Source organism: Mustela lutreola, chromosome 4, assembly GCF_030435805.1.
Source record: "Mustela lutreola isolate mMusLut2 chromosome 4, mMusLut2.pri, whole genome shotgun sequence".
In the NCBI taxonomy this organism is placed as follows: domain Eukaryota; kingdom Metazoa; phylum Chordata; class Mammalia; order Carnivora; family Mustelidae; genus Mustela; species Mustela lutreola.
Window position 1 is genome coordinate 84,633,971 of NC_081293.1, and position 24,184 is coordinate 84,658,154.

Genomic DNA, 24,184 nt, shown 5'->3' on the forward strand with positions numbered 1-24,184 from the left:
CTTCGGCTCAGGTCATGATCCCAGCGTCCTGGGATCGAGTCCCACATCGGGCTCCTTGCTCCGCAGGGAGCCTGCTTCTCCCTCTGACTCTGCCTTCCACTGTGTCTGCCTGTGCTCGCTCTCGCTCGCTCTCTCTCTGACAAATAAATAAATCTTTAAAAAAAAAAAAAAAAACATTAGGTTGAGCTATAAGTTGCTAATATTTGACCTTTTTAATTTATAAATATAGCAGTTTCGTATGGTTTAATCTAATATTTGCTGAGTGCTTACCCAGAACTTGTCAGTCTCCTTGAGAGTCTAAATATACTACCTAGTTTGATTTTAAAAATTTTGCAAGCAGCCTAGAAGATAAATCTCCAGTGTACAGAGAGGAAACCAGAGATTAAAATGGTGGAGGTGACATGCTCCAAGACAGAAAGTTACTCATAGCAGTTTCTAGCTCAAAAGCCAGAGATTCTTCAAATTTGCCAGGGTCTTAATCAATACATTAAGTTGTACAACCACTGAAATCAGACAACAAATAGGAGATGGTTTTCATCAGGAGACCCAGTGAACCAAGTACCAAACCCATAGGATTTGCCTCCCTCATGTTTTCTTTGCTTCTGGCCTCTACCATTTATCTCCCTGTCACACTCTATTTCATCCATCCTCCTTCCACTCCTTCCCTGCTTCTATCTTCCTCTCTCTGCAGTCATGAAGAAACAAGTACATAAAGGTTGGTACAGCACAGATAAGACTATGTAGCGATTAGCAGTCACTTTACAAGAATCATATTTAAGATATGGAAGAACAATTCAGACTCTACTAAGTGAAAAACAGAAGTTTACGATGAAGTGAGAGCAGTTGATTGAGCTTTGTCATCTATCTTTCTGGTTACTTTGATAGGGGAAAAGACCTGCAATGGTATAATGATAGTGCTTTCTGAGAAGACAGACGCTTCTGCTAATCTGATTTTTCTCCTTCATTTTCTTTCTTTTCTTTTTTTTTTTTTTAAAGATTTTATTCATTTATTTGACAGAGAGAGAGAGAGATCTCAAGTAGGCAGAGAGGCAGGCAGACGGGGGTGGGGGGTGCAGGCCCCCTGCTGAGCAGAGAGCCTGACATGGGACTCGATCCCCCGACCCTAGGATCATGACCCAAGCCGAAGGCAGGGGCTTAACCCGCTGAGCCACCCAGGCGCCCCTCTCCTTCGTTTTCTACTTTATTTTTATTGGTAATAAAACAAAAATGTAATATTGTTGTTTTCAGGTCATCTAAAAGCTTGGTTAATGGGAACTTTCAAGGATTATTATTTTTGTTAATCAATTGAAGTGTTAGGAAATATTCTCTAGATGCATCCTTAGTGACTTACCTTGTGACATTTAAGAATGTTTATTGCCCTTCAATTCATGGCAAAGTAGATATTACTAACATGCCCAAATAGACATAAAGTGTAACAATGCCAGTTCATGGTTTCTCTTCATAAATTCTGATTTTTTGAATTTGCTGCACTACTAGGCTCCTCTAAATTCCAGATCATTAAAGTTTAAATGTTATAAATGAGTGTGGTATGTTTTGAGAATGTCATTATTCTAAAGCAGTTTGATTTAGTTTGAATAAAGTTTTGACCTCACCAGCAAGATACCAAATAAGACTGACCTCTTCTGAGGGCCAAATAAATTGGCTACCTCTATATTATATGAGGAAAGTGCCTGTGCTTTTTTTGATTATAGAATAATGTCTTAAATATACAGCAGGCACTTAATAAATGTGCTTCTTCCTATATTGCTCTCTTACATCTTTGCTGCTGATGAATAGTCTAATTAGAATGTCTATTTTGGGGGCGCCTGGGTGGCTCAGTGGGTTAAGCCGCTGCCTTCGGCTCAGGTCATGATCTCAGGGTCCTGGGATCGAGTCCCGCATCGGGCTCTCTGCTCGGCAGGGAGCCTGCTTCCCTCTCTCTCTCTCTCTCTCTGCCTGCCTCTCTGCTTACTTGTGATCTCTCTCTCTGTCAAATAAATAAATAAAATCTTAAAAAAAAAAAAAAAAAAGAATGTCTATTTTGAGGGCGCCTGGGTGGCTCAGTGGGTTAAGCCTCTGCCTTCGGCTCAGGTCATGATCTTAGGGTCCTGCTCAACAGGGAGCCTGCTTCCTCCTCTCCTCTCTCTGCCTGCCTCTCTGCCTACTTGTGATCTCTCTCTGTCAAATATATAAATAAATCTTTAAAAAAAAAAAAAGAATGTCTATTTTGAGCTTTTAAAATTTTCAGGAATATGCCTTTGTCAATATCTGTGAATGTGGAGTATCTCTCTGGCTAGTAGATATGAGTAAATTTTGGTTAGAAGATGTGGGGGTAAAATTTACTTATAAGTAGTCCGTGGTTCCATTGTCTAAAGTAACTTAAATTTTAGGAAACTATTAGGAAATATAGGTGACATCCAGAGGAGGTTTTTGTGTTTTAGGGGGAAGGGTTTGTTTGTTTGTTTGTTTGTGAGAGAAAGCCTCAAGCAGATTCTATGCTGAGTGTAATCTCACAACCTTGAGATCAGGAGTTGAACACTTAACTGACTATGCCACCCAGGCACCCCTGATTATTATTATTATTATTTAAATATTTTATTTATTTCTTTGACAGAGACAGATCACAAGTAGGCAGAGAGGCAGGCAGAGAGAGAGGGGGAAGCAGGCTCCCTGCCGAGCAGAGAGCCCGCTTCGGGGCTTGATCCCAGGACCCTGAGATCATGACCTGAGCTGAAGGCAAAGGCTTTAACCCACTGAGCCACCCAGGTGACCCCTCTGATTATTTTTTAATATGCAAGAGCTTAAACAAATTATGCAAGAACTTTTGCAATCCAGTTAAAAAAAAAGTACCTCAGAAAGATGGATAAAGAACACAAATGAGCACCTCCTAGAAAAAGATATACAGGTACCCAATAAATACATGTACTACCTAAAAAAAAAAATTTACTTTTAAGAAATTTTTAATTTATAGTACAAATAATTAACATAGTCTACATATGTGTATGTATGTATGTATCCTTATCTTCATATTTCCTTTTTTTTTTTAAAGATTTTATTTATTTATTTGATAGAGATCACAAGTAGGCAGAGAGGCAGGCAGAGAGAGGAGGAAGCAGGCTTCCCACTGAGCAGCGAGCCCAATGCAGGGCTCAATCCCAGGACCCTGACATCATGACCCGAGCTGAAGGCAGAGGCTTTAACCCACTGAGCCACCAAGGCGCCCCTATCTTCATATTTCTTGAGAGCAGAGATGATGTCCTGTCACTCCTAAATACTCCACTGTGTAATTCCCGACAAAAACGCCACTCTTATACCTATCCTGCATTCAGACCTGTAAATCTGGAAGTCAGCATGGGTATAATACTGCCATCCTATCCACAGATCCCTTTCAGATTTTACTATCTCTCCTAAGAATGTCTCTTTTTCCTTTTTGGTCCATGCTTTATCCAGAAATTCATGTTGCATTTGACTGTCAAATCTCTTCAGACTACTTCAGTCTAAAACTGTTTCCTGGTTTTCCCTGTGTTTCATATTTTTTGGGTTTTAAGGAATACAGGAATAAGGAATTCTGTAGGATAACTTCTTCAACCTGGGTCTGGTTTTTCTCATTGTCAAGTGTCACACAGAAAGTTGCTCTTTTGTTTTCAGTATATTCCATCATTGCACCACTGACGGGTAATATCCCAGGATTATACCAATACGCTGTTCATCAGACCTCTGCTCCCATCCATCCATTCAGCATCTATAGGCAACACTATGAATCTATCCCCTTTAAGATGGCTGCAAAAGATGCTCCTCTATTCCCATCATTCCTGCTACATTTCTTAACATTTTTCCCTTTTCTGCATTTACTTATTTATTCATCATTCATTCACTTGTCAGTATGGATTCATGGATGCCAGTTTTAATGAGTGGGTTGTAATTTGTTATTAAGTTTTTAAACTGAGGTATAATTTACTTATAGTGGAATATATACATCTTAAGTTAGTCAGTTTTGACATACATATACATGCCTGTCAGGGCTAACCAGTATTTATTTTGATACCCAAAGTTTCCCCCATTTGACCAGTAGGAGCCCCTTCAGGTGGCTCCTGTGTCTCTTTGAAATATCTCCCATCATTTGTTGAACATTTCCTTACTCTCTGGCTCAATATGTTTCAGATTCTTCTTGTAGTTTCTGTGCCCAACTTCGAAGTCAGCATTTCTCCGAAGATCTTTGGTTTCTTTTAAAGTAGGATGGGATTTAGAAATCAAGAGATGGACCATTGGTATGTTTTTTTGTTGCTGGGCTGTCAGTTGCTATTGGGCCTTCTAGGTGTACAGAATTAGGAAAATATATGTATGTATTTATGTGCACATACATGCATATATATACACACATCTGTAACTGTTCATTTTTCTGTGTGTGTATATTAAGTAATCAAGAATTTATATTTCTTTTTTTTTTCCTAAGATTTTATTTGAGAGAGAGCACAAGCCGGGAGAGGGGCAGAGGAAAGAGGGAGGGGCAGAGGGAGAAGGGAGAAGGGAGAAGCAGATTCCCCACTGAGCAGGGAGCCTGATGTGGTACTCCATCTTAGGACCTGGGATCATGACCTGAGCTAAAGGCAGATGCTTTTAACCAACTGAGCCACCCAGGCACTCCATGAATATATATTTCTAATTCCAGGCCAATACCTTAGATTTCTTCTTCTTCTTTTTTTTTTTTTTAAGATTTTATTTCTTTGACAGAGAGCACAAGCAAGGGGGAGCAGCAGGAAGAGGAAGAGGGAGAAGCAGGCTCCCTACTGAGGAAAGAGCTTGATGCAGGGCTCGATCCCAGCACCCTGGGATCATGACCTGAGCCGAAGGCAGACACTTAACCAACTGAGCCACCCAGGCGCCCCAGAGACAGTGAATCTTAAGCATGCTCCCCTTCCAGCACAGAGTCCGACGCAGGACTGGATCTCACCACCTCTGAGATCACAACCTGAGCTGAAACCAAGAGTCTGACACTTAAAACAACTTCACCACCCAGGCATGCCACCTTAGTCTTCTTTTTGGCCTTTCCCCTTCCTTCCTTTTAAATATCTTTGGCAGTGAGAAACATGGCCCCACTATCCTCAGTATATTTACTTATTTGATCAGTCAGTTTACTTATTTGGTGAGTGTAACAAATTTAATTATGCTGCTCATTTCCTGTCCCTGCTCAGTTCCCACCATGTCCTTAGCCACAGGGTCGGCCTGTGCTTCCATGTGACTCTCACAGCCGCTTCCTCGTTACCTTGTATAGTCAGCATCTGTCCTGTCCCTCTGTGTCCCAACCCTTATGCCTCACTACTACCCCATGTCCTTAGTACCCATGAAAAGGAAGAAAGGATATGGTCCCACAGAAGATTTTATTTATTTATTTATTTTTTTTAAAAAGATTTTATTTATTTATTTGACAGAGAGAGATCACAAGTAGGCAGAGAGGCAGGCAGAGAGAGAGAGAGGAGGAAGCAGGCTGAGCAGAGAGCCCAATGCGGGACTCGATCCCAGGACCCTGAGATCATGACCTGAGCCGAAGGCAGCGGCTTAACCCACTGAGCCACCCAGGCGCCCTCCCACAGAAGATTTTAAAGTTAGATTTGGATTACACAGTTTTCTTTATTTCTTCGATGTACTTAGTTTTTTTAATGTTCTCAGAAATTGTGCATTTTCATTTTTAAATGACATACCCTTTGGCATATAGGTTTATTTTTTCATTCATTCATCTGTTGGAATTATTTCCACTGTTGTTTTAATGTCTCTTTGAGATTGTCATATACAAAAGGTCATTTTCCTAGATTTATTGTTACACTATGTGTTTAAGTACATTTACTTACTGAGGGTTTTAGCATCAAATTTAATACTCTTGTTCTCTGTTTCTCCTGGCTGCATTGGCACTGCCGCAACCAGTTTAAATGCTTACCCTTCTGAAGAAACTACCTCAATAAAATGTCATTAGGCATATTTTGTTTTTTAAAAAATAGATCTTGAAAAACTGAATATTTCCTAGGCAGTGTCAACATTAGTCAGCCATTTGGAGAATTGATTGTCTTTCTGAAGCTTACTTCAAATACTTGGTGTGCTACAGCCCAAGGCACATTAGAAATCACTGTTGATTCCTTTGGACACTTGTATGTTTCACTGGCATTTTGGCTTCTTAAAGGATTATTACCTACCAATAGCTAATCTAAAAATCTCTTATGCTTTTTAGTGTTCCCATAGAATTCAGTGGTTTTTAGGTGCCAGTTAGGGCATTTGGTAGATTGACTAGAAAAATAATTGTTTAAGCAATGTTGGATAACTGTGAGGTAGCCGTTGCCTTGACAACTAGAAAACTGTTCTGTTTGCTAAACAAAGGGATGGTAATTTAGTAGTTTAATTTCCTTTTTGGCATGGAGGTCCTGCATAATAACATTTTATTTTAGCCTCTGAGATGGTACATATTATTGACCAAAATCAGAGAAGCAGAGCAAAAAGAGAAGCTAAAGAGTTTTTTCTGGTTTAAAGACATGTGTGTCTAACAGGGTCAGTGTTGGTCCAGGTAATTTAATGAACCAGCTGAATAATTCTTTGTATATCTCTTGCACCAAAGGCCAGGAGCCCTAGAATAGGTATACAGTCTTGGTTTTCTTTCCACTGTACTAAAGGGTTGTGATGTACTTCATAATGGAGCAACACCACAAACACTTTAACCTCTGTTGCTATTAGAATCAACAGGATTACTGAATTGAATGAGGGGGATAATATTTAAATACATCCTCCCCAGCCTCCTCCGTATTATGCCCAGTTACACTGGCATCTCTTCTATTTGTGTGGGATCTCTTTTGTGTAGGACTTCAAAATTTTTTTAATGACACATTTCTTCCAAATTATTAAGTAATAGTAACAGTCTGTTTGGCAGTGTATGCTGAGCCTTGTTCCAAGCACTTTACAGGTAGCATTTCACATTTCATCCCTTTGAGATAGTCACTTTTATCCTGAGGTACAGAGGTGCTAGCCCAAGGTCATCTAGCTACTAAGTGGTAGATTTGATCCCAATTACTACAGATTAGAATACTTTTTTTTTCCTTTAGATTATAATACTCTTTACTCTTCTCATGAAGTGATGTAATATCTGGATTTCTTTCAAAATAATCATTGTTTAGGAGGAATGAGTAGGAGTATAGATGAGACAAGATTGTGTTGATAATTGTAGGACCCAGACTATGAGTATATGGGGGATTTATTATAGAGTCTCATCTTCTTTTATATATGTTTGAAGTGTTCCTGAGTATACGTTTTATTTTTACTCATTTTTCTTTTCTTTTTTAAGATTTTATTTATTTGACACACAGAGAGAGATCACAGTAGGCAGAGAGGCAGGCAGAGAGAGAGGGGGAAGCAGGCTCCCCGCCAAGCAGGGAGCCTGATGTGGGGCTTGATTCCAGGACCGCGAGATCATGACCTGAGCCGAAGGCAGAGGCTTAAACCCACTGAGCCACCCAGGTGCCCCATTTTTATTTTCTTTCTTTCTTTTTTTTTTTTTTTAAGATTTTATTTATTTATTTGTCAGAGAGAGAGGAGCGAGAGCGAGCACAGGCAGACAGAGTGGCAGGCAGAGTAGAGGGAGAAGCAGGCTCCCTGCCAAGCAAGGAGCCTGATATGAGACTTGATCCCAGGACGGTGGGATCATGACCTGAGCTGAAGGCAGCTGCTTAACCAACTGAGCCACCCAGGCGTCCCCCATTTTTATTTTCTTAGAGCGCATGCACATAAGGGGGAGGGGAGGGGAGCGGAGGGAGTGGGAGAGGAAATATATATATATATATTTTAAGATTTTATTTATTTGAGAGAGAGTGAGCAAGAAAGTGAGAGAGCACAAGCAGGGAGAAGGAGAAACAGGCTCCCCACTAAGTAGGGAGCCTGATGCAGGGCTCCATCTTAGGACTCCCGGATCATGATCTGAGCCAAAGGCAGACTGAGCCACCCAGGTGTGCCTCCCCCCCAGTATACATTTTAAAATGCAAAGAATACATACCACTGTAACAAAAAAGAAGCCTCTTTTTTTTAAAAAAAAAAAAGAAAAAGAGAGGAAGACTGGGATGCCTGGGTGGCTCACTTGCCATCCATTTCCTGATTTCGGCTCAGGTCATGATTTGGGGTCGTGAGATTGAGCCCTGCTGCCTCAGACTCTGTGCTGAGCATGGAGCCTGCTTAGAGTCTCTCTCCCCCTCCGTGTACACCTTCTCTCTCTCTCTAAAAATTAAAAAATAAAGAACAGGAAGACATTTTGAATGAAATATTTTTATTTTTATATACATATCCCTCCATTCCATTCCCTTTCCCATTGGTTAATCCCTTTTTAGCAGTTATTCCTATCTTTATTGTGTATATATTTTATATATATATATAATACAACAAATATATGATTATTTTTGCATTTCTAGAGAAAGCTAAACTGACAGAACCACCCAGGTACCTCCTTTTTTTCTTTTAAAATGCTAGAGGCAAAACCTCATCTTATTTTTTAAAAATTTCTTAAAAATTTTATTTATTTATTTATTTGTTAGAGAGAGAGAGACAGCAAACGAGGGAACACAAGCCTGGGGAGTGGGAGAGGCAAAATCAGGCTTCCTGCTGAGCAGGGAGCCATGTGATGTGGGGCTGGATCCCAGGACCCTGAGATCATGATCTGAGCCACCCAGGCGCTCGCAGTACCTCATTTTAAATTATTGCTCATCAGGGCACCTGGGTGGCTCAGTTGGTTAAGCAAAGCATTCTTGATTTCAGTTTAGGCCATGATCACAGGGTCATGGGATCGGGTCCCGTGTCGGGTTCTGCTTTCTCTTTGAAGTCTGCTTGAGATATTCTGTCTCCCTTGGCCTGTTTCCCTGTGTGTGCATCTGTTTCTCTCTCTCTCTCTCTCAAATAAATAAAATCTTTAAAAAAAAAAAAAAGAGGGTGTGTCAAATCTGAATTTACATTGGTTTAATGACTTGTTTGCCCACCTTGAGTGTTTCCTAATAGTAAAAGTAATTGTTAATAGCTAAATACTTGAGGCATCGTAATTGAGTGCTTTTTAATATTGACCATGTTTTCCTAATATGGACACTGAAGGTTAGAGAGGCTTAGTAGCCTACAAAACTCATCTAGTTAGTGTAAAGAATAGAGCTGGGGTAAGGACCTTGTCTTTTCTGCCTGTGCTGTTGGTCTGCTTTATTACCTTACGTTTTACTAATGATACAATAATTTATGCTCTGCTAAAATTATGTACACAAGTCTGACCATGTAGGTAGGTTATGGATTTCATTTGTTTTTCTGTACAAATTCTCATTCATATTTTGGTTAGCATAGTTTCACTTCTAGATGATTATGTTTCTCAGTGTCCCATTTTGACCTTCTCTGTAACTCCTATACTTTGAGAAACACACTCATTAGACAGAGGTATACAGAATTCAAATTCTTATGTTCATCTAATAATGAGAATTCAGGAACAGAAAAGTAACTTACCTAAGATGATACAAAACAAAATTATAGAGGCAGAAAAGTAAGATCAGACCATAGATCTTTGCTTTCCAGGTGCTGCCTTTAACAGATTAACACTGTTCTAACAATGTGTTTCAGTTTTAGCAGGTGTTTATTAGACTTTGGTTTCCCTTCTCAAGTATTTTTGTAATAGACATTTTCTTTATGTGTTTTGCTAATTCCTTTTCATGTGTTCTGAAGGAAGGGAAATACTACCCTTCAGAATAATAATTTGCCTCCACAATATTTGAGGTAATTATTACTCTTTTCTGTTAGCATGGATTTTTATGTTGGTAAGGATGTGAGATAGGCTTGGTTTTGGGGAAAAATCTCTTTCAAATTTAAGTTGAATAAATCTCAGTAAACATATCGACAGATTGCTATCATTGGCATATTGCCAGGGTTTGGTATGAATGTTAATGAAAATACGTAAATGGTTTTCTGTATATAAGTAGTCTAAATATATTACTATTCTATTTCCTTTTTTGTTCACAGTACTCTTTAATAAAAATGTTTTAAAAAAGTATCACTTCTTGGGGCGCCTGGGTGGCTCAGTGCGTTAAAGCTTCTGCCTTCGGCTCAGGTCATGATCCCAGGGTCCTGGGATCGAGCCCCACATCGGGCTGTCCGCTCCGCGGATAGCCTGTTTCCTCCTCTCTCTCTTTCTACCTGCCTCTCTGCCTAATTGTGATCTCTGTCTGTCAAATAAATAAATAAAATCTTTAAAAAAAAAAAGTATCACTTCTTAAACATTTTTTTTGAGTAGGCATAAATGTTCAACTTTTAGTTTTCTTGTTTTTTTCCTGTGTTTCACAGTTTCTTGTTCCTCATCAGTATTACTTTAAGTATACTATTTGTCCATGAAAATAAAATTTACTGGCTAATAAGGCAGGATGTATTAATGGAAGAGGTTTGCAAGTTGTGGAGAGTAATGTTTAATAGTCATGAAGATAGCCCCACCATTTGCTTTTGTAGCAGTAACACACAATACCAGTTGAACCACAAAGGGAATTGATGTGTTCCTGAAATTTTCTTAAAATTTCTGGGCAAAATGTTGTGTGTCTGTTTCATATTCTTTGTATAATAAAGCCACTAGCTTGTCTGGAATTTAACCAAGAATTTGACCAAGGAAAATGATACTATAAGAGGCTTAAGACAAGTAGGTAAAGTAGAAAAATATATTTTTAAATTTTAGGTGCAAGAGCAGTACAAAGTTATCAAACTGTAGTCAATGATATCAACAAATTTTAGTGGTAGTAATTCAGAAGTTATTGTCTTTCTGTGAGGGTATACTTGTGTTATGACATAAATGAATTGAAATAAATGTGTTTTCCTAGGTAGATTTCTTTTTAAACTTTTTTTTTTTAAAGTAACTATGTCCAACGTGGGACTAAAACCCACAGCTCCAAGATCAAGAGTCCTGTGCTTTACTGACTGGGCCAGCTCACTCCCTCCCCGCCATGTAGATTTTAAAATTCATATACTTGATATATTTTGTGTTATTTTAAAAAATCCTTTCCATGAAATAAATAGAATGTGAAACAAATGGCTATTAAGAAGGTCACCGTGATATTTTTAGTTGTAGTAACTTTGTCTTGGTTTATGGGCTACCTCCCACCTTTTAAAAAAAAAGTTACAATTATTTGATTATAATACTTTTGGTATGTCATTAGACTATATGTCTTTTTTTTTTTTGGATAGATCGCTCCTTATGTGTATTATCCACAACTGTTGGGATTAATTTAAGATCCATCCAAATGAAATCTGTATTTTCATCACTCACTGCTATATTAACAGCATTTTTCCTCCTGGTCTATAAAATTTCTACAAGATGTTAATAGATGTTAATAGAAAAAAGGGTTTCTTTGGACAATGAGGCAGAGTAGGGGGGGTTCATTCAATAAACTGATTTTCCCAAACTTTCTCCTCCTTTTCTTTTTGGTGGAACATCTCAGGATATTAGTATTTCTTATAAAACATATTGCAAAAAGTTACTTACATAAACTTTCTTTGATTATGCATTAATTAATATAAGCAGAACTCCTTAAAATTCTAGATCTTCTAGAGAAATGTACATGATTGTAAAGAGTCAGAGCAGCTAGATTAGGACTGTTAAAAAACTAAATCACACACATAGTAAAAAAAAAAAATAGAATCACAAGAGAGGAAACTTAAAATATTTAACATGTAAGGATAAATAAGTAGTGAACTCATCCCAAAGTATTTACGATTTCTCAGATTGGATTTCTTCTTATAGTTTTCTCTGTTTGTTTGAAAGAGATATAATTCTTCCCACCCCTCCTATTATACCTTTGAATTGTCTAGGTAGGGATATGACAAAGCTATTTGGAATCTGGGTGGCTTCTTAAGATGTAGCCTAAAATTTTGAGGCGTTTAAGGATCTGCCTTCTCTTTAGATGGTCATAGAGTAAATAAATACTTGAATGATTGGATAGATGAAATGATAAACTTGTGATTAAGCGTATTCATATCATGGGCTATATGTAGTCTATATAGAAAAAAGGATTCATTTTTATTTTATATGATGTACATCTAAAGTAGATTTTTTTGATACATAGATTTTACTTGTTTTTGTTTTCTTTTTTAAACATGGTCTGCAGTTAGCATGGGAATCTTTTTTTTTTTTTTTTTTAAAGATTCTATTTATTTATTTATTTATTTGAGAGAGAGAGAGAGAGAGAGAGAGATCATGAGTAGGCAGAGAGGCAGGCAGAGAGGGGGAGGGAAGCAGGCTCCCCACTGAGCAGAGAGCCTGACTTGGGTCTTGATCCCAGGACCCTGGGATCATGACCTGAGCTGAAGGCAGAGGCTTAACCCACTGAGCCACCCAGGCACACCTTTACTTGTTTTTAAGTTAGAGTATTTTGTAGATGGTTCTTGTTAACAAATACATTCAATTACTACAACTTTTATAGCTACCATAGGATTAGATCTGCCAGTCCGAAGTGTAATTGTGCTAAAGAATTAAGAGACTTTAAATCTAATTGTATTTGTTTGCATTTTAGGCCCTTGATGAACCTCCCTATTTGACAGTGGGCACTGATGTGAGTGCTAAATACAGAGGAGCCTTTTGTGAAGCTAAGATCAAGACAGCAAAAAGACTTGTCAAAGTTAAGGTACAGTATATGTAGATTTTATACATTCAGTATTTGATATTTAAACTTTTTTTTGGTGTGTATATTTAAGACTTTTTTCTGCAAGGTGGGTTTAGTTTCTATATAAGGGTTGTCAAATACTTGAAAACAAAACATTATTTGGGATTTTAAAGTATTCTAATTCGGATGAAGTTAGATTATTACAAATTGATATTTTGAATGACATTTCAGTATAGACAGACTTTGTACTGTTTGTGTTGTTAGCCTTTTAGAGCTGGAAAGGACCTTAGAAATCATGTAGTTTAATTTTTTTTTTTTTTTTCAAATTTTTATTTGACAGACAAGAGATCACAAGTAGGCAGAAAGGCAGACAGAGAGAGAGGAGGAAGTAGGTTCCCCATTGAGCAGAGAGCCTGATGCAGGGCTCAATCCCAGGACCTTGGGATCATGACCTGAGGTGAAGGCAGAGGATTTAACCCACTGAGTCAGCCAGGTGCCCCGTTTGGTTTAATTCTTAATTTTAGACCATCCTCCACCATTTTAACCATCAAATTGAGATGTGATTTATAATTGATGGTGTTTTAGATAACAATAAAATAAGGTAGATCTAGTTGTTGATTTCCTTATCTTTCTTTAAAAAAATCTTAAATACTTGTGTTTTGTCTCAGATAATACAGAAAAAGAAAAGTAATTGTTTACATTTTAGTAAACTATCAGTGTTGAAAAATATAGGACAAGTGAAATATTTGAAGGTAGATATTTATTCATTTGTCAGTTATTTACTAAGTGGTAAACTGTGTAGGGTACTGTTAGGTGGAAGGAGGTTGGGGATATGGGGATGACCTGATCTTTGTCCTCAGAGGATTTATAGTGCAGATTAGCAGATACCCTGTAAAACATTGGTTTGAATATCACCAAGTCAAACAGGACACAGAGGTGTATGTCCAGTGGAGAGTTTCAGATTCTCTTCTGGAGCTTTTTCCATGCCTGTATTCTAGCTTCTTTCTGTGTGCATGGATGTGTTGAGAAAAGCTTCCTGTGATTCTGATTTACATTTCTAATTAAGATCCATTGTGGTTAAAACCTTTAAATCAACTGGAGGAGTCTGGTCTTGGTCACACCATGCCTTTAGTTTTCACACATGTGGTATCTGTCCGCTCTTCCGTGATTTGATTTTTGTGGGTACTCTTATGGTGTTCTTACAGTGGCATTCCCTGTTCTGATTTCACACACTGGTGTTCCCTGAGCACTCATTTTTTTTGCCACTACTATCTTGGAAATGCAGACGGAGCTCCTACTAGCACATGCAATACCTTACTGTCAGACAAACGCTTTCCCTCCTGGTAGATCGCTTCTTTAGTAGAATTTGGCATGCAGGTTAGACTTCAGTGTTAGAAAAAGGTGTTCCCTTTGGACAGGATCAGTTTTACTCTAGGACCCCTGCTTTGGTTTGCAGAGCATAGGCTGGATTTTAGCTCTGACTTGCAGTCTCAGCTGGGTGTTGCTGTGTAATGAATGAACCAGCTAAATGGCATATATCACTCCTGCCATTTCTTGCTATTAATAAAAGGAAGAGAACTGTTAGTCTTTCCTGCTTCTGTTGATAGCACAGAGTACCAGTACCTTGTGCCTTATAAATAACAGATACCTAAAACTTGTTAATCTTTTTGGCTGCTCTAAAAATCTGTTTGTAATTCAAAGTTAATTATTTTCTCAACAGATACAGTGGTATACTTCTGATTTGTTTATGATTCAAATAAAGTTCATACATTTTCAACAGTTTGTTGATCTACTTCTTCCTCATCAGTTTTCATTGATCAAACATTTACTGTGTGCTAAGTACTGTATTAGGTTTTGAAACTCCAGTGTTAAAATCTGATCTCCGTCAGTGGCTTACAGTGGTTTATAGTCTGAGCGAGAGTGACAGAAATAACTAAACACATAATTTAAATAAAGCATGGTAATGCTTTTGTGTGACAAAAATGCCTGGGATGCTATAAGACATCTCTTCACAACTTCTTTGTGAGCACATTCCGTAGATGTAGTACCAGAGACGTCTGGTAAGACCATGTTGATGGTTGAATCCCTGTAAGAGCTGTTGCTTTGTATAGGGAAAACAGCTTTCTTACATTGAATACTTGAAGCTGTCTTATTTTCACCAACTAATGCTAACTAATATTTCACTAACTAATATTTAAACTTGAATCCTTGTTTTTACGTAATCTCCTCACATCTGGTTTCCTATTCTCTGCTTCCTGTACTGATACAGAGTACAGTAAACTTCGGGAGCTTGACCGCTTAAGTTTGAGTCTCAGCTCTACTGTGTTACCTGTTCTGTGATCTTGGACCAGTTACTTATTCTTTCTGCTCCTCAGTTTTCTTATCAACAAAGTGGGAACCATCATACCTACCTAATAAGGTTGTTGTAAAGATTGTGTTTAATGCTTGAGCCTGATGCTTAGCTCTCAGTAAATGTTGCTACTAAATAAGCTACAGCTTATTATTAAACTAGGTCTTCCGAGAATGATAGAGGACCTAATACCCTAAGGTCTCTACCTGTTTTTCCCTCCCCTCCTTTTTTTAGGAAAGGAAATTATATTACTAAGGTAATAGCTAATAGTATTGAATAAAGTCTAATATATGAAACACCAGCTGATTTATTCTGGAAAGTTGTCTGTCTAAAATAATAAAATTTTCAGTTAATCTGGTTAGGGAGTGAGAATTATATATACTAGACAGCTGTGTTAGATTACTTGTAATGAGAACAAATTCATTCGTTGATGAACTTGTGTCACTTGATTTTGTGTGTGTGTGGGGGCTTGTTGCTAATTAAATTTGTGATCTCTAGGTAACATTTAGGCATGATTCTTCAACAGTGGAAGTTCAGGATGACCACATAAAGGGCCCACTAAAGGTAATTCATTTATTTATTCATTATTAATTCTAATGCTTCAATGGGAGACATTAAAAATTATACGTGGTCATTTCTTTTTAATCATTGGCTGTTTTTGAGTTGATAAACATAGTTCTCTCTAAATAGGCCAGTAGAAAACAGTAGAATGTTCAGTGAAACTTGATGTTATAAGAGAACCTGTGTTTAGAAATGAAGTAAACATCAAGGAAGCATTGACTGGTTTTTATTTACTATCTGTTTCCTTTTTACCATGTTGTACTTCCAGAATTAATGGGTGATGAATTAGGGATTAAGTGATGGAGGTTCTGTGACAATGTGAAAAGTGAGGGAAAAATTCCAACATGGTAAGAACCTCAGGGCTTCTATTTATTTATTTATTTTAAGATTTTATTTATTTATTTGAGAGAGAAAGAGCATGGGGAAGGGCAGAGGGAAAGGGAGAACCAGACTCCTCTCTGAGCAGGGAGTCCAACATGGGGCTTGATCCCCGGACCCTGAGATCATGCCCTGAGCTGAAGGTAGATATTTAACTGACTGAGACACCGAGGAGCCCCAAAGAGCTTTTAGAGTGCTAATTTGTTGAAACAGCTACAGGCAAATGAATTTTTTTAAGGGTTATCCGACAAAGTGTTAAGCATGTTACATACAGATAGTTTTATTTATTTGCATTCATTTCTCCTCACTGGTGGATGAAATCAGTGCTGTTCTACTTTCTACTAGTGAGCAAGCTGAAGGGAATGTGTGGGCCGCCACTGTGTGCTCTTTGGCCCTTGAGAATGTCTGAAATTTGGAAAATGGCCTGCCTGGATGAGTTTTAAGAAATGCTAACAGAATTGAAGAAACATTTATAGATACAAGAAAAATTCTTTACCAACACAGCTGTACTTTGGGGGAATTAGATATGTGTATCTGCCAGTTGTTTGTTTGTGATTGATTGGAAGACTTCTTTTTTTGATTGAAAGATTTTTAATTGGATCCCTAGAGCATTAGTAAGCACTATAGAGAGCTAAAGCTTGTAATTTAAAAAAAAAAAATCTTGCCTTACAAAAATTATTTTCTACCATTCCTGTTTTGTAGGTACCATTTTTAATGCTACATGCACGTGCTCATGACTTGCAGGGACAAAAAACCCCAAAATGTGTATACTTATAATATGATGCTTGCCACCATTTATTTAGCACTTAGTATGTGCTAGTGCTGGGCTAATGTCTTTTACACATACTGTCTTTTTTTTTTTTTTTTAAGATTTTTATTTATTTGTTATATATATATAGAGAGAGATACAGAGCGCAAGCACAGGCAGACAGAGTGGCAGGCTAGAGGCAGAGGGAGAAGCAGGCTCCCTGCCGAGCAAGGAGCCCGATGTGGGACTTGATCCCAGGACGCTGGGATCATGACCTGAGCCGAAGGCAGCCGCTTAACCAACTGAGCCACCCAGGCGTCCCTACACATACTGTCTTACATAATTCTAACAGCCCTTCACAGAAGACACTAAAGGGACGTAAAATAATCTGGCCATGCCAGCCAGTGATGACAGAGCCAAAATTCTTGTCATTGAAGCGTGTGCCCTCTGAATGTTCAGAACACATAGAATTCTGTGCCTTATTTGTGTTCTTGCCTCAGAAGCACACCAGCATAGCTCTCACTGACTGCCGCCCTGTTCACATTGGCTCAGGCCAGCTCCTACCAGCTACAAAATACGCTCAGTGTTGTGAAGAGATAGAAAAGGCAACCACTTTGTATCCTAAGGCCCTCTTTTTCTCCTTCTGCCCCTGCCTCTTTATGGCACAGTTGGTTTATTTTACTTGTTTGGCTTTTTTTACTTTATTAAATTATTCTTTGTCTATGATTAGGGCTAAAGATTTTGATTTTGACATAGGCAGGTATATTAAATTTTATCTCAAGATTGTTAAAAGTATTTTCTTTTGTCTATTGTTTTTTGTTTGTGTGTGTGTGTATAGATTTTAAGTTGTTCCCTGATACGCTTCATAGCTTTCTATTACCTAATAGAAAGTGTCCGCATTTGGATAAATATTTCTCTTAGGGGAAATAAACCACCAAAAGTGATGGTCATTTGATCTCAATATATTTTCTTATGAGTTCAGATGAAAGGTAATACCTAGACTACTTCTAAATAAAAAAATGGTACCATGTATTTACTGACTGTAGTCATTTAAGAAAAGCTCTGTTAATTCTTGTGGGGCTAACAGTCTGTCTCTGAGCAAGTTTGTTTTTTGTTATCACCATAAAGATCAGATACTTATATTTTATTTTTATTGGGATATAATTGACATAACATTTTATTAGTTTTGGATACACAACATAATGATTTGATGTTTGATCAGTACAGTAAGTTTAGTTACATACATCACCATCCATAGTTAATTTTTTTTTTCTTTTTTTTTTTGCTTATAATAGAGACTTTTAAGATTTACTCTTCTTAGCAACTTCCAGATATTCAATATGGTATTACTGACTATGGTAACCATGCTGTCTGTACATTACATCTTTAGGACTTAATTTATTTTAAAACCGGAAATTTGTACATTTTGACCACTTTTACGCATTTTGTCTACTCCCCGCTCCCTTCCCACCTGTGGCAATAACCAGTCTGTTCTCTGTGTCTTTGAGCTTCTGTTTGTTTTGTTTTTTAGATTCCACATGTAAGTGATATCACTTGTCTTTCTCTGTCTCACTTAGCATAATGTCCTCAGCATAATGTCCTCATCCATGTTGCACATAGCAAAATTTCCTTCCTTTTTATGGCTAAATAGTGTTCCATTATATACATACATATGTGTGTTATATATACACATGCATATTTTTATTTATTTACTTATTTATTTATTTATTTATTTATTTCTGTATCCATGCATCCACCAGTGGATACTAAGGTTGTTTCCATATCTTGGCTGTTGTAAATAATGCTGCATTGAACATGGGGTTGCTCATACCTTTTTGAATTAATGTTTCCTTTTCTTTGGATAGGTGCCGAGTAGTGGAATTGGTGGGTCATAGTTTTATTTTTAACTTGAATACCTCCATACTGTTACTGTAGTTGCTGTACCAATTTATTTTATATTCCCAGCAATAGTGCACAAGGGTTCCCTTTTTTCCATATCCTTGCTAACACTGCTTCTTGTTGTCTTTTTGATAATAGCCATTCTAACAGGTATAAGGTGATATCTCATTGTGGTTTTGATTTCATTCATCCTTATATGTACCTGTTGACCCCATGTGTATCTTTGGAAAAATGTCAGATCTTCAGATCTTCTATCCATTTGCTAATCAGATTGGTTTTTTTTTTTTTTTTGGGCTATTGAGTTATAGGCGTTCTCTCTCTCTATATTGGATAATTATCAAATTATTAAATACATGATTTGCAGATATTTTCTCCCACTCAGTAGGTTCCCTTTTCATTTTGTTGATGATTTCCTTCACTGTGCAGAAGATTCTTAGTTTGAGGTACCCATAAGGACAAATATAAATTTAATTTCCGGCATTTTCTTGATTAGATGGAAAATATTTTAAATGATTGTCATTAGTGGTACATTTTAACTCTTAAGGAGATAGCACAGCTCTTTCTTAACTGTTTCTACCTTTCTCCAGCCTCTTTGAAGGAGGAGTACTAATATGAGTCAAGGATTGTCAACTTCAGAGATCGTGGTTCTCAAAGTGTGGTTCAAAGACCTCTGGGGGCTCCCAAGACTCCTTTCAAGGAATTTATAAGGGCAAAACTATTTTCATAACAATACTTAGATATTATTTACCTTTTTTACTATGTTGACATTTTCACTGATGGTACAAAAACAGTGGTAGGTAAAACTGCTGGTACCTTAAGACAATCAAATCAAATCAGTAGTTTTTTTAATCCTTCACCACCATGCACTCAGTTAAAAAAAAAAAAAAGCTAGTTTTTGTTTTGTTCACTTACATTCTAAAAGTTTTTTCTAACTTTTTAAAAACACTTTAGGTCGGAGCTATTGTGGAAGTGAAGAACCTTGATGGTGCATATCAGGAAGCTGTTATCAATAAATTAACAGATGCAAGTTGGTACACTGTAGGTAAGGGAATAAATCTTTTAAAAATGTATTTTTAAAGATCATACATATCAAAATTTCCTTGATTTAGTTCCTCCCCTAACGCCATAGGTTATTATTACTGTTAATGTTTTTTGGTTTTGTTTTGCTGTTAATGTTTTTTACATCCTTCTGGTCTTTAAAATTTTTAATTCATAAATATGTGCATAAAGTATAATTTGAAATTAGTGTATATATTATACAGTTGAATTTGTAGCTTTTTGCACTTAAGTGTATATCTTAGAGAAATTTTTTTCTATCTTATTTTAAGTGCACATTTTGGTAGTGTTAAATGTATCATGTTGTGCAACAGAGAAATTTCTTTTAATTATGATAGTATGTTTCATAATATTTGATGTACCATAATTTATTTTCTTTTACTGATGATGTTGACAGTTTTCTTGGCATTACAGTAAATGCTAGATTGAATGTCTTGTACATGTACATTATTCTTGTATTTCCCTGGTATATGTGTACATTGAGGACCAGGCATGGTGAAGTGAAATGTAGTTTAAAACTTAGGTAGTGAAAACTGCTTTTCTAGAAGGTGGTATTCATTTCCATGGACAGTGTATGAGTGCACTCATTTTCCCAGCCCAAGTAAAAGTTGATGTTAATAATCTGTAAAAATGTTTGCCTATTTGGATACAAAGTAGTATCTCAGTTTTGTTTTAATACTCCCCTCCTGTGATTATTAGTGAGATTGAACATTTTTTCATATGTTTATTGACAGGAACATCATTTTATTTGTATTTTCTTCTTCCAGTTACCATCTATCTATTTATTTATTTATATATATATTTTCATTTGAGAGAGAGATTTGAGTGATTTGTTTATTCATTTGAGAGAGAGAGAGAGAGAATGACCAGTGGGGAGAGGTGGGAAGGAGAGTGGAGAGACAGGAGGAGAGAGAGTGAGAGAAGGAGAGAGAAGCAGACTCTCTGAGCAGAGAACCCGATGTGGCGCTCAATCCCAGGATCCAGAGATTGTGACCTGAGCTGAAGGCAGGTGCTTAACCAGCTGAGCCACTGACATAGCCCCCATCTCTCTCTCTCTCTCTCTTTTTTTTTTAAAGACTTACTTTAGAGAGAGAAAGGGCTCACACACGTAAGTTGGGGGAAGGGCAGATGAGAGAATCTCAAGCAGACTCCCTGCTGAGCACAGAGCTGGAAGTGGGGCTTGATCTTAAGATCCATGAGATTGTGACCTGTACTGAAACCAGGATTTGGAGGCCTAACTGACTGAGCCACCCAGGGTGCCCTTTCACGTTACTATCTTACAGGATCTTCCCAGTCTCTCTCTTGTCTTACTGGCATGGTTACATTTTCTTATTTTTAGGAGATGAGATCTTTGTATATTCTGAATATTAAACCTCTGGCTACCTTAGTTGCAAATACTTTTCTCCTATTTACTTTTATTTCTGCTATCAGTTTTCATATTGTCAGTTTTTTCTATGGTCACCTTTTGCTTTGTAGTTTTAGTTTTGAATCTTGTTTAAAAGGGCTTCCTTTCATCGGTGTTGTAAATTTATTATCCAGTGTATTCTTCAGTTTCTAGTTTTATTTTTGTTTTGCAAAGAGCTGTTTATTTTACCTACAGTTTATTTATTTAATTGTTTATTTGGACATTCTGAAATATATTCCCCCCATCAATAGCCAGTTATCCTGGTATTATTTATTGAATAGGAGTAATTCTTATTCTTTAATGACCTCATAGGTGAGAGTAAACACCTAGTTAAAATGTCTTTGATGTTGTCAAAATTTGATGGACCTTTGAAATAGTGTAGATGAGTTTTGTTTATATTTTTGTGGGATGAGAAAAAACTTGGTGAAGAGGGAGGAAATTTTAATTTGAGACAGGAAAATTTGATTTTATGTAGGTGACCACACTGTGAGCATGTTCTATGTAGTAAGCCTAGATCGTAATTATGTGCGGTATTCAGTCTCATAAATCTGACATTATTATCATTGAATATTTTAGTTACAACATTAAAAAATTGTGCTAAAAGTTACTTATCCAGTGTCACATAGTTTCACTTAAGATATAAGAACCTAATTTTGTTACTTAGGTAAACATTGCCATTTCTAAAATCGAAGCCTGGTAACTTTAGAATAGAGGTATTTTTTCCCATGATTTGTGAGGAATGTAAGTATATGCTAAAATTACAATATAAAATAAATATATTACATGTATGCATAAACTTACAGTAAATTTGTTGGGACATTTTAGTACTTTAAATATGTAATTTTCAATGGGGAGCGAATTTGTCACCCAGGGAGCACTTGGCAGTGTCCCTGGACACTTTCAGTTGTCAGAAATGAGAAGCCACTAGTGGCATCTAGTGGCCAGAGGCCAGGGAAGCTGCTAAATATCCTACAGTGTTCAGAATGGCCCTTGTGATAAAGAATAATCCGCCCTGAAATGTTTGTAGTGCTTAGGTTTACCCTGCTTTAAATAGTAAAAGCAGAGTAGTTTTTTAGGTGCAGTCTGAATATATAAATTTGTATTCTTTTTTTTTTTTTTTTTTCCTTCAGTGAATCTGTCAGTATTACCAGCTGGAAAACTTGCCTTTCTTTGACCACTTTGAGAAGGTTTAATTAACATTTAGATCGTTTTTTCCTAAAATGCTAACTTTTTTTTTTCCCTTTTAATGTTTTCTGGGTTAGGGAAGATGTTTTCATTTCAGGTATATTATTTCGTTATCACTAGAAATTGGAAAACATACTCCGTATTTGAAGTTATCAGAAAACAAAACGTGGACTAATTTTCAGATGTACTCTTCTGAAACAATAGCTCCATTTGCACTCAAAATTAAATGATAATTTATATCATTTTTGTTAATCTTTGAAAAATCCTTCAGTAGTTTCTGATTTTTTCTCCTTTCATAGTTTTTGATGATGGAGATGAGAAGACACTGAGACGATCTTCACTGTGCCTGAAGGGAGAGAGGCATTTTGCTGAAAGTGAAGTAAGTAATCGTTTAATGAATGATTGTGTCTTCATATTTTGTATTGGGAGAGCATATTTTTCTTTCTCAACTCAAGCTACTTACTTGTTAGTTAGGAAAATTCATTAATACCATTATCATGTGATCTGTGAGTCTGTTTAAGGCCTTGTGTTTGAGTGCCAGGTGATATATTCTGTCCCCCTGACCCCCGCCAAGAATATTTTAGCATTTGTCCACAATGAAAATTCAATGATCTTGCTTAACTATTATTTTTAGGCAACTTTTATGTGGACTCTAATTTTAAATAATTATAGAAAAGAGGTGTCCATTTATAATCCACTTGAACCCCCTCATTAAAGGATCTATAGATACTAAAGTCATCCCTAACTGCTGCTGCTGCTGCTCGCTGATGTCATTACAGCCCCTCCTCAGAGATGCCTTGCCTGACTGCCCTTTCTATACTAGTCCCTGCCACCCTCTCAGTCCTTTCAGATTGGTCGAAGTTGCTTGTGTCATTCTCTGACATCAGGATATGTGTATGTGCTTAGTTATTTGTTTATTGTCTGCCTTCCTCCCTAGAAGGTGTCACAAGGGCAGGGATTTTATAGGTCTTCCTCCCCACTCATTCCCAGTTCCTTAAACAGTGCCCGGAATGGAGCAGGCATTGAATAAATGGTAGTCAGATGAATAAATGAAGTGCTTATGTTTGACATGCTTTACCTACATCATCATATTCATAACACTGTGAAGTAGATAGCATCATTATCTTTAATTTACCGATGGTGAGACTGATGGTCAGAGCTGGTTCTCAAACCAGTATTTTCTAGTACCAAAGCCATGCTCTAGAATTGAAAGATGTTAAGTTACTAAGAATGGAGGGAGGGTTCACAAAGTTTTGTAAATCAGTAGTTTGCAATCCAGAATTTTGAAAATGGACATATTGTTAAAGTGTTATATTCTGTAGTCCAGCCTATAAATATTAATGCACAGCATGGCCAAACCATGATTACTTTTCTTCTTGTCACTATTTAGAACAGTGTTTCTTTGGGGACATTTTTATATTATTTATTTGACTATTAAACTTTATTTTCTGTTTTCTTGTTTTGAAAATATTTTCCTTTCCCTTAAATAATTGAATTCCTATTCCAGTTGAGAATTTGGGACAGGTTCTGTGTATTGTGATTCTGGCCTATTTTTTTCAGTCTCATATTGTAAGATTTCTTTCTACTTATTTTTCTGTTCTATTTTTTTTTTTATTTTTAAGTTTTTATTTATTTAAGTAATCCCTATACCCAGTGTGGGGCTCAAACTCACAACCGGATATCAAGAATCACATGCTCTTCCGACTGAGCCAGCCAGGTGCCCCATTTCCCTGAACTTCTGTCTTACAAGACTACTTGGTATTTTCAGATTATGATTCATATTCTTTTCTTGGTTTCTGCTGAGTATTGCTCTTAATGTTCCTCCATGATGTCTTTCATGAGCTTTCTAAGCAGATTTGATCCCTTTATCTTTTGATCCTTTGGCATTTCTCTTATTCTTATTTGATGGTCTTTTTTTATTACTATTCTTATTTTCCCTGTAAGATTTTAAGCTGTTTTGCGGGGTAATAGCC

General features: G+C 36.9%; 1 protein-coding gene across 6 annotated transcripts in view; it reads left to right on the plus strand.

Annotated features, from left to right (window-relative positions):
• The window catches only part of ARID4B (AT-rich interaction domain 4B), a 148,377-nt gene that overhangs the window by 45,413 nt on the left and 78,780 nt on the right, over nt 1-24,184 (plus strand). For all 6 annotated transcript variants that reach the window (XR_009352696.1, XM_059170408.1, XM_059170409.1 and 3 more), the window contains exons 3-6: nt 12,540-12,650; nt 15,478-15,543; nt 19,517-19,607; nt 22,511-22,590. Coding sequence is in view for 5 of the 6 variants with exons in the window: in XM_059170408.1 (XP_059026391.1) it covers nt 12,540-12,650; nt 15,478-15,543; nt 19,517-19,607; nt 22,511-22,590 (348 nt within the window). In the remaining variant the exon portion in view is untranslated. The remainder of the gene's footprint in view (nt 1-12,539; nt 12,651-15,477; nt 15,544-19,516; nt 19,608-22,510; nt 22,591-24,184) is intronic.